Genomic DNA, 15805 nt, shown 5'->3' on the forward strand with positions numbered 1-15805 from the left:
AGTGCTGCTTGTTAAATCAGCTGTTGCATGACCACTACAGCCCAGGAAATAGCAGCAATTCTATCCCATGAAAAGCGTAGAAAGCTGGAACACTGAAACATTGACTAATGAACATTACGTTACCTGGGCAGTCATGGGATTGCACACACGGTGCACCGTTCTCACTCGATTGCCTTACGAAACCCTCGGGGCAGAAGCAGCCACGAGAGCAGATCTTGACGCACGGCCTGGGACCGGGTTGTGTGCAAGTTGACGGGCATGCTGTGCCACATTCATTATACACCTCCCCGGATGGACATACTGCTTCGGTTGCCACAGCTGATGACAAGAAATACATCCATAAATAAAAGTATACCTACATGAGCACACTAGTGAATCACTGAAAGAAGCACTGCAGAAATCCTGATGAAGTTCTGATCGGTTTCCGGTGAAGTTGTCTTGTACAATTCAATACGTGCTACACTGAATCCCTTACCAGTCTCTGGGGCAGGCGGTTGAGTTGCAGATTGACGGGCTGCACAGCAGGATATAGACACCAGCACAGTGGAACGGTGATTGTTGATAGAAGAAAAAAAGATTACTTGGCACAATCCAAAACCGGGGCTAAACCCGATAAAAACAGATATTCCTCCAGGACCATTTTAATCCAAGAGTCACTGTGACTAAACCCCCGGACAGCTAGCTGCTTCAACCTGGTTTGGTCTCGTCAGCGAACTCAGAATGACTGGCCCAACTGATCGCAATGAAGCCTAGTCCAAGAATAACATGCCAATCGATACACGTGGGAATTCAGTCCATACAGAACTGCACCTTCGTTGTATGAATATTGGTAATTTCACCATCGGATTTTTGCCTAGCATCCATGCACATGAAAGTGAAGAAGCGTTTAACTATGGCAGCAACCGCTCTTACCTTCACATTCCGCATGGCTGATACACTGGGCACCGTTAGCACTGGATTCAAGGACAAATCCTGACTGACAGAAACATCCCATAACACACTGCATGGTGCACATCCTAGGGCCTGAAACACCGCATGTTGCTGGACATGCCGTGCCACACTCCTGGTAGACTTCATTCTGACTGCACTGAGGCGTGTCCACCTGGGTATTTGCTGTCAAGGAAGCAAACAGCAACAAACAAAGGAAATTGCTTACCTAGCGACTCGAAGAAAAAATTTCGAACCATCGTATCGATTTAGAATCCTGCAGGACGCTTCACTCTGCTCCATAAGTAGAAAATGGTTGGGATCAATACTGGCCAACACTCACTGCAGTTTACTAGTTCATTTCAGGAAAAAAATGTTTCTGTCATGAAATAACCATCATAAGGAATGTAGTGGGTACGGGTGGGACTGGGTTAAAATGAGCAGCACTGCAAGGAGATAGTTCACACATTACGATTATTTCATGACCAAAATGTTGAAATATTTTTTCAACTGCAATGATTGAATCTGGGCCGACCTTTGTCGCTCACAACCTTTTCTCATCATAATGATTATGAGCAAAACAACACAAGCTGGAGCAGATCACAATGTTAGACACACACATCAGTGCTGCTTGTTAAATCAGCTGTTGCACGACCATGACTGCCCAGGAAATAGCAGCAAATCTACCCCATGAAAAGCGTAGAAAGCTGGAACACTAAAACATTGATCAATGAACAATACGTTACCTGGGCAGTCATGGGATTGCACACACGGTGCGCCGTTCTCACTCGATTGCCTTACGAAACCCTCGGGGCAGAAGCAGCCACGAGAGCAGATCTTGGCACACGGCCTGGGACCGGGTTGCGTGCAAGTTGACGGGCATGCTGTGCCACATTCATTGTACACCTCGCCGGATGGACATACTGCTTCGGTCGCCACAGCTGATGACGAAAATCACACCCATAAATACAAATGTATACATTATATGAGCACACTAGTGCATCACGTAAAGAAGCACAGAGGAAATCCTGATACAGTTCTGATCAAATTCCTACACAAGAAAGATGATCACATTCCTATGAAGGTCTCTGGTACAATTAGCAAGATGTGCTACATTGAATCCTTACCGGTCTCTGGGGCAGGCGGTTGAGTTGCAGATTGACGGGCTACACAGCAGGACAAAGACACCAGCACAACACAGCACAGTGGAACGGTTATTGTTGATAGAAGAAAAAAATTATAGGCACACTCCACAACTAAAGTATTGCTCAATGAAATCCGATCAAGCAAGTGAATGCAAGCCCTAGACCTGCGGACACTGGAATGGTGTACTGGTGCGGGGTGCAACTTGAGCGATGCGACCAGATTTCATTGAGCAGCACTGTAGTACTTTTAACCCCTACAAAGTCACTCCTCGAAAACCTTTTTTTTTAATCCAACGACTCGTCTGTCAATCAATACAACCATATATTTATGATAATTCTTTTCACACAGAACTGCACTGTGGTTGCACTAGTATCGGGAATTTTCACTACAGCATCTACTACAACCACCACTCTCACCTTCACATTCAGCATGGCTGATACACTGGGCACCGTCAGCACTGAATTCAAGTACAAATCCTGACTGACAGAAACATCCCATAACACACTGCATGGTGCACATCATCGGAGCTGAAACACCGCATGTTGCTGGACATGCTGTGCCACACTCCTGGTAGACTTTATTCTGACTGCATTGAGGCGTGTCCACGTGTGTGCTTGCTGCATAGAAAGATTGTACAAAGGCAGAGAAGGATGAGCGACAACTTGGCAGATTCAAAATCTGGCGTAGAATGAGAATCAGATTCAGGGACAAGGATGTTTCACTTTTCACGCTTTAGTGCACACACACCCTTGCACAAACGTACTCACACGCATGCACAAACACACCCATATATATATACTACCGTAAAAGTCCGTAAATAAGTACGTATTTACTTTCGAATTTAGTGGCAACACCCGTACTAACTTTCGGGCGGGTACTGACTTCGGGCACGAACTAACTTTCGGACCTGACTTGTGTGTAGTGGAGAAGTCATTTTCATGTCGATGTACATGCTACGTGCTGCATGTGCGCACCGTACCGGTACTTATTTCGGGCAGTATGTTTATCGGGCTTGACTTGACTTCAACAGACAGAGCCAAAAGAATGAAGGGTGTATTTCTTTCGGTCAGGTACTTATTTACGGACTTTTACGGCATATTTATTATTTACATGGATACACACACACATGCGCGCGTTGCCAGAATTGCTTTGATTGAATAGGGTCTCGATCATTCCCTCCCTCCCCGTTCATGCCCAATAAATGTGGTTTGCAAAAATGCCAGGCCCGGAGCCAGCTCATAAATGGTGGCACGGCCCCGGGTCGGTTACAGCCCCGGTCATTCCCCAATGCCTAATTTCAGGGTCATGGGAGGATGCATCAGTGCTGCATCATATCTGATTGTTTCAGATCATTCCGCTAGCAACGAATATACAGCTAGCACAGTAGTCCTCACTGGACAAGAACGACAGTTTAGGAGGAAGAGACTCTCGCAAGGATAGCTTGCTGGTGCTTTCACATAATTAAGGATACTCATCATAGACGAGACATCACATGAAAGCTGGAATTGGTAAAGTCTGGTGCGGCCATGGCCGCACCGGCTGTACCAGTGGCGCCGGCACTGACTGGTCCTTGGATTAGAAGACCACCAAAAGTTTATATGAACACGTCGCTCTGGCAGCAAATCAAGAAGCAAAGCCTTAGCATTTATGACCCTGAGTCATAAATGCGAAAGCTTTCCTTGCTGATTATAAAATACATGTGTTGTTGGCATTTTAACCTTTGTGTTACCTCACCAATTGTACAGACAGTGTTGCATTTTCATTGCATGCATGTGCTTGCCTACAACAACACTTACAGTCAAAAAGATCCAAGTCGATGTGATCCTCAAGATGAACTGCTGGCGGTGTCGCTTGCCGTGCTGATTCGAAAAGACAGGAACAAGCACATTATTTTGTCAAGAAGAAGACAAAGGGCGTAATATCTTCACACAAGTAGGCACACAGGGTTCAGTTATCTGTGAACAAACACCCCATGCAAATAACGCAAACATGTTCAATGTATGCAGTTTCTTGTCTTAAAAAAAAACAAGCATCAGAAATCTGACATGTGAAATGTTTCCCTCATGGACACTCGATTGCTCTCACCTTCACATTCAGCATGGCTGATACACTGGGCACCGTTAGCACTGGATTCAAGTACAAATCCTGACTGACAGAAACATCCCATAACACACTGCATGGTGCACATCATCGGAGCTGAAACACCGCACGTTGCTGGACATGCTGTGCCACACTCCTGGTAGACTTTATTCTGACTGCACTGAGGTGTGTCCACCCCGGTATTCGCTGTCAAGGAAAACACGGAAACATGCACACATGGTTTACGTTCCAGTGAAGTACTCAAAGTAGATGACAACACTTTTTAGTTGCCTGATGATCGTGACTACGTGAAACTCGGAGTTGCAGCACAGCTCCCCCCCCCCCCTTTCCCTCCCTTCCTCTCTCTCTCTCTCTCTCTCTCTCTCTCTCTCTCTCTCTCTCTCTCTCTCTCTCTCTCTCTCTCTCTCTCCCTATCTCTCTATCTCTCTCTCTCTCTCTCTCTCTCTCTCTCTCTCTCTCTCCTGTGCTGTGTAACACTTTTTAAATTATACTGGCGGAAGGAGCAAGCTAGAAGGCATGTGTCATGTAATATAATGCATGATGACGATGATACAATTTGCTCGTATCAAAGCTCTTTGGTACACCTGATGATGATATCGAGGCTCTAAGGTACCAAAAGAAGCTAGCAAGCAGCATTATACGACGTACGATACATGCTCACCTTCTGCAGGCAGTTCAAGCCCAAAGTTTCCAACCGGTGCAATCTCTGGTGCTGGAGTGTCCACTTGTTGAGCTAAGGCGGAATGACACCAAGAAGCAAAAGAAAATGCTTACTATAAACATCACGGTGATGAAGTCAGCTCAGGTAAATTACATGATATCCACTGAGAGTAAACCAAGTGTGCGCAGCTGGCTACCATGCTAGGTGCTGCTCCATGACTGTAATCTGCAAACTAAATGATTATAAACTTAGAAGTTCCTCGTTGGAACAACCAACTTCATAAATGATTATATTTCTACTTATTCCAACAAAGCAAAGGACTAGCATGGACTTCACACAAGAGTCCCGTGGGACAAGAGAAGCCACCATAGTGTAGCAGGGCGGATAAATGCCGGATCCCTTACCTTGGCATTCCAAAGCGCTAATGCAGCGTGCACCATCGGTAGCAGATTCGCGCACAAAGCCGTGCTGGCAGAAGCAGCCGACCACGCACTGCAGTGTGCAGATCAGTGGTGCAGCAACGCCACAAGCCGTCGGACATGCCGTGCCACACTCGGTGAAGACCTCGTTCAGTCCACAGGCAGCAGAGCTTGCCTGGTTGCCGTCTACAGAAACAAGTTCAGAGCAGCACATCACAGCATTCATACTGAGAGATCAGGCACATGCTGGGACATACAAAATTGATAGTGGTGCATAACTAGTGCCTATCTACCCTATCCCAGAACCATCTATCCTTTCCCATCCATGTAAGAGCTGAAATGCTGGCCACCGTGATAGGCCAAAAACTACACTAGCCAGCGCAGTCCTCAAGGACAAGAAACAGAAAGACGCTCCTTTGAAGATGGCGGTGGAGGGGGGGGGGGGGGGCTGGCTTGGCAGAGGTGTGCGCTAGTGTCACTGACAAACATCAGTCGTGTGGCACGCTCAAGCGGGGTTCAACTCAGGCTGCACAGGGGACGGTTGGACATTTTCGAGCTCCGTAGATTTTCGTGCGATTTCTCAGCCCAGCCGGTCTGGAGGTACAGTGAAACCTGTCAAGGCGACCACTCGGATAAGACGGCCACCTGTCCCACAAGACCACTGGAACCAGAATCAAGGGATGCTCTTTCCAGTCAAATGACCCTGGATGAGGAGACCACCTGGCAACAAAGACCACGTTTCGAAAGTCCCTTGAGCGGTCGTCTCGCGTCTTAGACAGGTTTCCCTGTAGTTACAGGATAGGAGAGAAGAGTGGTGAGTAGTAAATACTGTCTAGGTAGGAGCAATTGGCAGACATAGGTAGCCATGCTGCCCAAAACTGCCACCCACAGCCTCCTGACGGCATTGGAAATAAAACTTTTGAGCTCCGTCCCTGAAATAGAATCGTCCGTCTTTGAAATTGCCAAGATGCTGCCAGCACTCGTGTCGGAGTCTGCCAACCGGGAGGACCGTCTCCAAAGCTGGATTGACGAACTGGTGATACAGATAACAGGACTGAATGAGGAGGTTGTCGCCATGGAGACCGCCATAGCAACGGCAACCGTGTTACCTTTCCTCCGGCTAAACCGCCCCAGCGTACGACGAGGCGCAAGGGATCTTGTAGCCGTACCCGTACGCGCAAAGGCCAGGTCACCACATGCACTGGTGCAGCAACAGGAGAACACCGTAGCACTTTCCAACGCGTACACGTGTGTGATACTGACAGTGATCGTGAGATCTCGAGCGACGAAGATGACAGTTTTCAGACTGTTGGGCGCCCCCCAGTCAAGCCCCAGAAAAACATCGTTCGACCCAATCGCTGATGAATCGTGGAAACTAGTATCCAAAGAACACCACCAAACAAGGAAGGCAGTTGTGTATGTGGGAAATCTGAACTCTGATTGCACAGAGGAGTGTGTAACAGAGTTCACTCAGCAGAGATCTGTGGCTGTGGCCAAACCTGTCAAGGTCCAAGTTGTGTATGTGGGAAATCTGAACTCTGATTGCACAGAGGAGTGTGTTACAGAGTTCACTCAGCAGAGATCTGTGGCTGTGGCCAAATCTGTCAAGGTCCATGAGTGCAGCATACACACCACAGAAGACGGGGAAAGTGTCCGCCCGATTGACGCTCCACGCCACTGGCTTAGAAACAGTCACTGCTGCGAACGTCTGGCCCCGACCGCTTTACGCTTGACCCAGCACACTTGCCTTCTCCTTCAACTCAGATACTACTTGAAGCCGCACGTTCCTCGACAGCCAGTATGGTTTCCGCAGCAACAGAGGAACTGCTGATGTTCTGACTGCTCTACAAAATGAATGGGTCCAGATCGTCGCCAACGGTGGAGCTGTACAGGTGGTTGCCGTCGGCGTTGCCGGAGCTTCCGACCGAGTGTCACACATCAGAGTCCTCCACAAAGCAGAGCAAGCTGGCCTCACTGGCACACTACGCACCTGGCTCCAGCATTACCTCTCTAGCCGACGAGAGCTGAAGGTCTTAGTCCGAGGCCAAACTTCCTGTGCCCAACCAATTTTAAAAAGCTGGGGTGCCACAAGGAAGCATCCTTGGCCCAACTTTGTTCCTTCTTTATGTCAGTGACCTTGACCAATGTTTAGCCCCGGGAACCAGAATCCTTTGCCGACGACACCACCCTGTACAGCCTCCTGAGCCCCGGAACCCCTGCTGACAACACTGCCTCCTTGCAAGCGTCACTGTCCCTCCTGAACGAATGGGGGGGGGGGGGGGGGGGGAAGAGCGCTGGAGGGTGAAGTTTTAGCCAGCTAAATCCCAGAAAATGCTCTGCACAAGACCCCCTGCTCTTTTCCGGCAAGAATTATCGTTGAAGAGTATGCCTGCTGCTTTCAAGGACTGGCTGTGGGCCACAGACGGCAACTAAGATCAACTAAGAACCATAAAACAGTACAAACGCCTTACACCTTAATGTGATTTTCTACTTTTATGCTGTTATTTTAGTACTACATTCCTCCCCCCCCCCCCCTCCTCAACCCGCCCCCACCCCTTCCTGTTGCGCGCATCCAGTGCTGACTCCGAGACCTCTGGTCGGACTAGCTGGACTAGCTGGACTTGCCTCACCTGCACCTTGCTTTTGCATGTCCAACCCCTTTTGTCTGTTTGTCCTAGTCTTCTGGCCCACTTTACTGTTACCCCACATCATCAGTAGGATCGTGTGCTTTAAACTTTAAAAGAAAAATGAAAAAAACAGTGACCGCTGCATAGTACCCGCTTGGCAGCTAATGGTGCTATAGCTCCGTTCCTCACACGTGTATGTGCGAACAAACACATGCATACACGCACGCACATACACACATTTCTATACCCAGTCCTGGCTAGCCGTACACTTCCTTTTATTTATTTCTCTCTCTCTCTCTCTCTCTCTCTCTCTCTCTCTCTTTCATTCTTTCTTCCTCTCGTTTCCATACACTCCACCACCGCACGTAGCAGAGCTCACATGAGACAGAAGCGGAAAGGTTGGCATTGCTGCCCAGTATGCAGGCTGCATCCACGCCTAACAACACCTACACACCATGATACCTCGTGCAAACATCGTTCTGCTTCATCAGATTGCAGGAACCGTGAAGTGGGCTATGTTTCAGGATTGACATGTACCATTGTTTGCGATTTATGCGAGGGATGCCAAATCGTGAACTTTGAACTTTGCAAACTTCCAGCAGGATTATTAATCTGGTCTGTGTTCAAACTTTAATCACAGTCATACCACTGAAAACTGCTCTAGCTTTCTAAATAACCGGAGTTTCTTGTCGCAAAATAATCCGCCTTTGATACAGACAGAAACAGTCTTAGGAAATATAGTCACCTTAAGTACTGCCTGCACGTGGTATGACAGTTTGAGTTACCAAGACTTACTTTGTGCCGGGGGTTCAACCGCCAAGTCCTGTGTGTCAACGCCAGTGTGGACTCCAGCAGGGGGTTCTGAGGCAGATCAAACCGCATGACCAAGAGTGTGTGTATTCAAAGGCCAATGAGTGTCACGAAATACTCAAACCAACTTAAAGGTAGCACAAGCCTGTGTTACACGACGGGTGGAGGAACGGCAGGAGACAGGCAGTCAGGTAGACAGACAGACATGCAGACAGACAGACACTAGGAGTTCGCTGGTGACCACAAGAATGGCAAACAGGCATGTGTGTGCGTGTGCGTGTGTGTGTGTGTGTGTGTGTGTGTGTGAGTGAGTGAGAGAGAGAAGGTGAAAGACAGCAGACAGCAGCATGGTTGCTTCAGGAAAGGCCAAAAACTGGCTACACAAGCCTACCCAGACACATGTGTTCCATGACACACGGTGAGTTGACGACAAGCGTATCACGGATGTAGCCAGGGTCACAGAAGCATCCGCTCACACACACGTCAGGGCACACCTGGTCAGCAGTGTTGCTGTTGCCACATGTTGCCTCACATGCAGAGCCACAATCAGAGTAGGTTGCATGGGCGCCACAGTCTGCCACACATAACACAAGCATACCCACAAACCAACTCTGAATTGGTCCCAACACAATTCAAAAACTTATCCAGATTGTTTACCTCCCGGCAACAGGTTTATCCATCATCCATAGAATCAACTTTCAATCGAGCCATGCACTGTTGCTATCTGTCCAGTTCCACGTTACTGGACGTTTCTCTTCAGATATGGAGAGCTGGCACTATGTAAATCTCAAATATAAGTGCTTTACACAGAGGCGCACCTTTTCTCCTAAGAAATGTCAGGAACGCGCCCTCCAGCTACCACATGAACATTCACTTTCGTATGTACAAATACGAACTGGCATGTGACGTTTCCTACCAAGAGGGGCGCAGCTCATACACCGGCGCGACTTCGACCCAGGAGATACGGCAACCCACAGTAGTGCTGCCACATAGTTCCAACACAACAGGGATAATGCCAGAGCCATCCATGGTACAAGCCTCACCACCAACTAAGCGCTCCTACCTGATCGTTCTGTTTGCGTTTGACCCTCGGCAACAAAGGTCTGCTCTTCAGAAGCCAATGGAGCTGTGGGTAAACGAAGACAGCATGAGCAAAAGCAATAACTTTGTTCAATTTGCACCACCATAACAGAAAAATAAGGGCTACCAGTTGAGTACAGTATCAACCAGCAGGGTAGTTTATGATAGAACTGAGCCCAATTATTCGTACACTGATGAAATACTAGTTTCGGTGAAGTATCTTCTAACCGACCAGCCATGGTATCGCGCTGGATTCAGGACCTGGTGTGCAGGAACATAGAGGATGCATATTATTCCAAACATTGGGCTGATGCTGAAAGGATGGACTCGGTCCAGCAAGTAAGAACACACTTTTGATAAGTTCGATCAAGTAAGACGAGAAGTACATGACAAAACAGCAACCAACACCAACAACCAGACTAACCCATAGGCTCAGACACAAAGTTGCTTTCAGGTCACACATGCACACAGCACAAAAGACTTTGGAGAATGTCATCACTCAAAACAATGTCATTCCAGAGCAGACATCAATAATATCGCTGTCTCCTGCATGGTCTATCACGGTGGATCTTCCCAGCCTTACTTCAGCCACCCAGTGGACAAAATCAATACCGGAAACCTGACCGGCGTATGTGTGACATAAGGCACAACGGACAGATGCACCCCTCCAAAAGGGATGTATCCAAGCACATTGCCCACATGACTGAGCTGGGTAGAAGTAGAACATCGGGGAGAAAATGGACCACCTACCCTACCCGAGGAAAATCAACGTATGCCACTGAATAGCACCAGCCATGCCATGCCAACTCACCTGTGCACGTTTCTTTGCGAACGCATCCAGCTCCATTCTCGCCGGACGCACGCACAAAGCCTTCGGTACAGAAGCAGCCCATCACACACATAGCGGGGCAAATGCGCGGACCCGAGTTCATGTTGTCGCACGTAGCGGGACACGCCGTGCCGCACTCATGGTACACCTCGTTCGCAGCACAAGCTGTGAGTCAAAGAACACATGCACACACACACACACACACACACACACACACACACACACACACACACACACGTGCAAACACACGTGCACACACAGAATGTCCAGCCGGTGTACCCAGCACACACACAATGCCACTTGCACAATACCGACACACTTACGCAACCTGACCTAAACCACAACACCAGCGAGAAGCCACATGTCTCTAACGTTACTCCACCTCATCACTCTACGTAACTGTTAGTTCATCGTATCACGCCTGTGCCCCGTGCAGAATGATCACCTCCTCGCAATGACGACTGGTCTTTCAGGGAGAAGAAACTCAACTTCCCTAGTGTATACACGCACATCATGCTTCGTGCCGAACTTGACACTTGGCTGGCTCACGACTACCATGCGGAGCACCTGAGGAGCACGTTGAACCTTCCACCCGGCAAAACCTCAACTTCGTCCATCATTACCGCCAAAGTCGCTACTTATAAGTTCGTATTGTGACAATATGGTTGTATTCAACACTGACTGAGACTACAGCATAGCATGCTCACCTTCATTGTTTTCTGTGCGACTCTGCATGTTGACAATGATCAGAGATCATGCAAAAAACACATAACCAGATACACAAAGATCAGATGTTAATAACCGTATTTTTCGGAGTATAAGCCACACTTTGAACACTCAAATTTTACCCCAAAAAAGGTGGTGCGGCTTATATCCTCCGATGATCAAATTAACAGTGATAAATAGGATACATGTCTGCATTTCATGGCAAAAAAAAAGGGGGTGCGGCGTATACTCCAGTGTGGCTTGCACTCCGGAAAATACAGTGTTCAAGAAAGCAAGATGCAGGTTGCCACCCACACACCTGCGCACACATGCACGCAAACTACAATGACTGTACATTGCAGATTGAGTTGAGAGGTCTGCGTCACCCCCGTCAAATCCAGCCCTGCGTGTCACCAACGCATAGCTATAAATTCTTTGCAGGCTCGGGGACGCTTTGACTGACAGCAGGATAGCACGTCTACGACAGAGAAGGAACAGGTCAAGCTCTCCAGCTGTCACAATTCGACAATGATATTGTTGACCATCTACTGTCACATGAGCAATACACTGCATGACATTGGCATAACAAGACCTGGCAATGCTGATGCACTATTACACGGCCAAACTCCAAGTCAGGTGACCCGGGGAAACCTATCAAAGTTGTACACAACACTGGCGTCATCGAAATCCTAACCGGGAGCACCGGGTTTTGGTGGGAAGTCATCAAGGAGCTCAAAATGGAGGCAAGCCATGCAGACTGCCTCCAGAATTTCACGCTTTAAATATAGGAAAAAACACCGGAGAACTGAAATTACTCTTCTTCAGTCTTCACTGAAAACACATGTTTGACACTTCAAATATTAGGGTGAAATTACAAACGGGTAAGTGCCATGGTGCCTTGGGAATTGCCATGGTCAAATGAATGAACTGGCTATCCAAACAGATCCCCCCCCCCCCCCCCCCACTATCTAGGATGTCGTGGTAAACACGGCCTCTTTATATTTGTGCAGCTGCACTGTTGAGCTTCCGATGTAAAAATAAAATGAAAATAATAACACACTTACAGTTGCAGAATTGATACTCAGTTTAACCAACGGTATAGGACACCTGCATGTTGCCATAACTGCATGCATGCGAACCGAGGCACATGGTTATGTAGGGAGGGGTTCATGTTAGTAGTATGGCATAACGAGCAAGTTCCAAACTGCTCACATTCTTGTACACAGTGCTGCCGACTTCAATTTTCAGTGCACTGCCACTAGCGGTTCGGGGTGAGAAATACTCCAACCCAAAGAGCTTTAAAACCAAGCAGCACGATATGCTGTATGCTGGTTACTGAAGCAGGCTCCTGTGTTCCTGGGCTACTTTCCATAGCATTGCTTCTCCCAACTGGCAAACTTAATTTGAGGTCCACTAACGGAATGCAAAGACAGGCACACGTTCCTGGGTACAGTACACTCTGCTTTACGCACACAAGCGATCATCAGACGGGAATGTCAGCAATGACTACTATGTCCAAAGGATGTGTTTGATACAGGCCGCAGCAGGCGTGAGCTAGTGACCTCACGCGAGTACTAGGTATAAACTAGGGTACAACTTTGGCAAGGTAGCAAATTAGCAAATTAGGATGTACTAGTCCGAAGGGTAAGTAGAATCCGCACTCCACAGGGGCTAAAATCACGGCATCAGTGTCGCACACCGTGGAAATGCGGCAGCTCCTGGTGTGGTGTGCTGTGCACACACCCAACTATACTGTCTAATGTCCCGTCAATATTCACCCCAGTGTTGGCAGAGTGAGAATATGTTCGTTACATGCTATGGGCCCGGTGTATATCAATGGGGAAAACCAGTAGTGCATACCAGATACAGTAGTTCTTAAAATTAGTTTCCCTCGTTGACTGCATTCATACCCTTACTGGCCTTAGTGCAACACACCGACCATGATGGTCATCAGACCTTCTGAATAGCGCCTACCACAAAGTGCTAAGTAATAATTAGTTACAAGCAAAGCAGATACCAGTGCGCCTGCCATAACACTTCGGAACGCTCGCACTGAACAACGATAAACATGATGAATGGTGCTACAGATTGACAATGTCAATGACCATAGCTAACTGACTTACCGGAATGATTGCTGGAAGAGCTACGGCGCTAGCAACCACGGCTAGTGCCAGGCACGAGCGTAGCACTCCGTGTCGCATCTTGGCGACCACGAGTAAGGGTAGGCGAGCGAATCAAAGTCGGAAGACGAGACAGAAGAATATGCGAACAGCTTGGACAAGAGTTTCCAACGAGTCGCGACTTCAACCAGGATCGAACCGGTAATGTAGGTCGCCTCTCGGAGATGTCATTTCGGAGTAGAGGAAAATCGCACTGGTCAACGGCCTAGGGATGGGCCACTGCGGCTGCTGTCAACGGCTTTGGCCAGTACAGCCTACTACAGGAACACGACTGGCCGATGACGAGTCGAGCGAATACTGCCGAGCGAGCAATTCCGTATTTTCCCGTCCACGTGAGCGACCTGTCGCTGGGGAAACTCCTGACAACTGGCTACGTCGTGCTGGTGACTACATCTCCATATATAACACTTCCTAATCATCACACATTCTTCTTGCCCCGTCTTCACTTTCAAGGTGGAAAGCCATTCAACACTCTTTTATGATGAGGAAGAACTGTAAGAATGATCCCCTCCGAACACGTGCAACGCAAACAACATGATTGAGCAAAGGAGCAGATTTAGAAACTGAGAAAGAAGGAAGTCACTTTGGCGTGCGCATGTGCAGGATATGTATGTTCCGCCGCGTTCATTTCTACCTGGTTTCCATGTTCCGGTTTCCACGGTTTCAGAAAGAAAAGCATCGAGCTAGCCAGACAGGGACACAATCATCATGTCTGTGGCAGTGCAGTCTCAGGGCGCGTTCGACGTTCGTCTTCAAGACTGCATCAACTGTTCAAACAAAGTTTATAAAGAGATTACTGTAGAACTTACTTAAAAGCCATTATTCTAACGAGGCGCATATAATAATATAAAAATAATTATAACGATTTCCCAAAATTGACTACCGGTAGTTTACGTGTACCAAAGGTAACGATTCTCACTCATTCTCAACGCTCAATAGGACAGTATATGTATCGATTTCTGTATAACGATTTCTATTTTAACGACAGATTTTTCCTCGTTAGAGTTAGCACGTCGTTATTATAATACATATGGCTTTTACAGTAGTTGAAGTGTCCCATTAGAACGGTTTCTATCATTTTTAGAGTTTTTCAGTGGAATTGTTATGGCGATGATGACGTCCGATCAGATCGACCATCTCCACGGCCACGCACTACGTGACGTAGCTATTCCAATCTCTTCGAAACTAAGGGCGCGTTTGAATTGTCTTCATCAACTGTTCAAACAAATTTTATAAAAGAGATTAGTTGAAGTGTCCGATTAGAACGGTTTATATTATTTTTAGAGTTTTTCAGTGGAATTGTCATGGCGATGATGACGTCCGATCAGATTGACCATCTCCACGTACTACGTGACGTAGCTATTCCAAACTCTTCGAAACTAATCCACCTTCCCATCGGATGAGTTTCGAGGAGCTTCGTTTTTCTGAAGAGGCCAATAAGGCCACCTCTTCAGAAAAACGAAACTCCTTGAAAAGTCAAAGAGTGACAATTCAAACGCGCCCAAGGTTGTGGAGTTTCGAGGAGCTTCGTTTTTCTGAAGAGAGGCCAATAAACGAAGCTCCTCGAAAAGTCAAAGAGTGACAATTCGAACGCGCCCTAAAACTAAAAAGGGCATGGCCTACACTAGCCACACTTCAGATCTACCCGCCTGCACAGCATGCATGGGGATGGCCTACACATGGCCTACACTAGGGGCGCGTTCGAATTGTCACTCTTTCACTTTTCGAGGAGATTCGTTTTTCTGTAGAGGTGGCCTTATTGGCCTCTTCAGAAAAACGAAACTCCACAACCTCATCCGATGGGAGAGGTGGATTAGTTCCGAAGAGTTTGGAATAGCTACATCACGTAGTCCGTGGAGATGGTCGATCTGATCGGACGTCATCATCGCCATGACAATTCCACTGGAAAACTGAACAGATAGAAACGGTTCTAATGGGACACTTCAACTAATCTCTTTTAAAAATTTGTTTGAACAGTTGATGAAGACAATTCGAACGCGGCCTAGGCTTTTTTTGAGCATAGGAAAAATGGCTTTAGTTTACCATCAGTTTGGGCTTCCCAGAACGTGACAAGACCGAAGACCGCAGCCAAGACGATTCCTGAATCCTCTTTCTACGGCCTAAAGCAGTGTAGTAGATGTACATCAAGTATGTCATGCACCTGTAAGGCTGCAATGCCTATCAGTTGGCAAGAAGAGTACATTTTAGGACCGAGTCAGCACAAGACTGAAGAGACTACAACCTTGCAGCCTAAAGTCGCTAGTCGGGCTAGATAAGGAGAAGTACAAGCTAACGTGACAAAAGGAGGAATTGCAGGGATC

At 47.6% G+C, this 15805-nt stretch overlaps 1 protein-coding gene across 9 annotated transcripts in view; it reads right to left on the minus strand.

Moving 5' to 3' along the window:
- Positions 1-13684, minus strand: part of LOC135817249 (uncharacterized) — a 61916-nt gene extending 48232 nt beyond the window's left edge. For 2 of the 9 annotated variants that reach the window (XM_065330378.1, XM_065330377.1), the window contains exons 1-16: positions 13428-13679; positions 11307-11328; positions 10582-10764; positions 9754-9816; positions 9082-9264; positions 8676-8741; positions 5239-5439; positions 4835-4906; positions 4159-4359; positions 3870-3932; positions 2490-2690; positions 2055-2093; positions 1674-1868; positions 913-1113; positions 476-514; positions 124-318 (exon numbers count right to left, since the gene is read on the minus strand). In XM_065330378.1, coding sequence (XP_065186450.1) covers positions 124-318; positions 476-514; positions 913-1113; positions 1674-1868; positions 2055-2093; positions 2490-2690; positions 3870-3932; positions 4159-4359; positions 4835-4906; positions 5239-5439; positions 8676-8741; positions 9082-9264; positions 9754-9816; positions 10582-10764; positions 11307-11328; positions 13428-13505 — 2002 coding nt within the window. In that variant the 5' untranslated portion in view covers positions 13506-13679. Of the gene's footprint in view, positions 1-123; positions 319-475; positions 515-912; positions 1114-1673; positions 1869-2054; positions 2094-2489; positions 2691-3869; positions 3933-4158; positions 4360-4834; positions 4907-5238; positions 5440-8675; positions 8742-9081; positions 9265-9753; positions 9817-10581; positions 10765-11306; positions 11329-13427 lie in introns of all 9 variants that reach the window. The other 7 variants (XM_065330381.1, XM_065330382.1, XM_065330386.1 and 4 more) reach the window with 6 other exon arrangements.
- Positions 13685-15805: the final 2121 nt, after the last annotated feature.

This window comes from Sycon ciliatum, chromosome 5 (genome assembly GCF_964019385.1).
Source record: "Sycon ciliatum chromosome 5, ocSycCili1.1, whole genome shotgun sequence".
Classification (NCBI taxonomy): domain Eukaryota; kingdom Metazoa; phylum Porifera; class Calcarea; order Leucosolenida; family Sycettidae; genus Sycon; species Sycon ciliatum.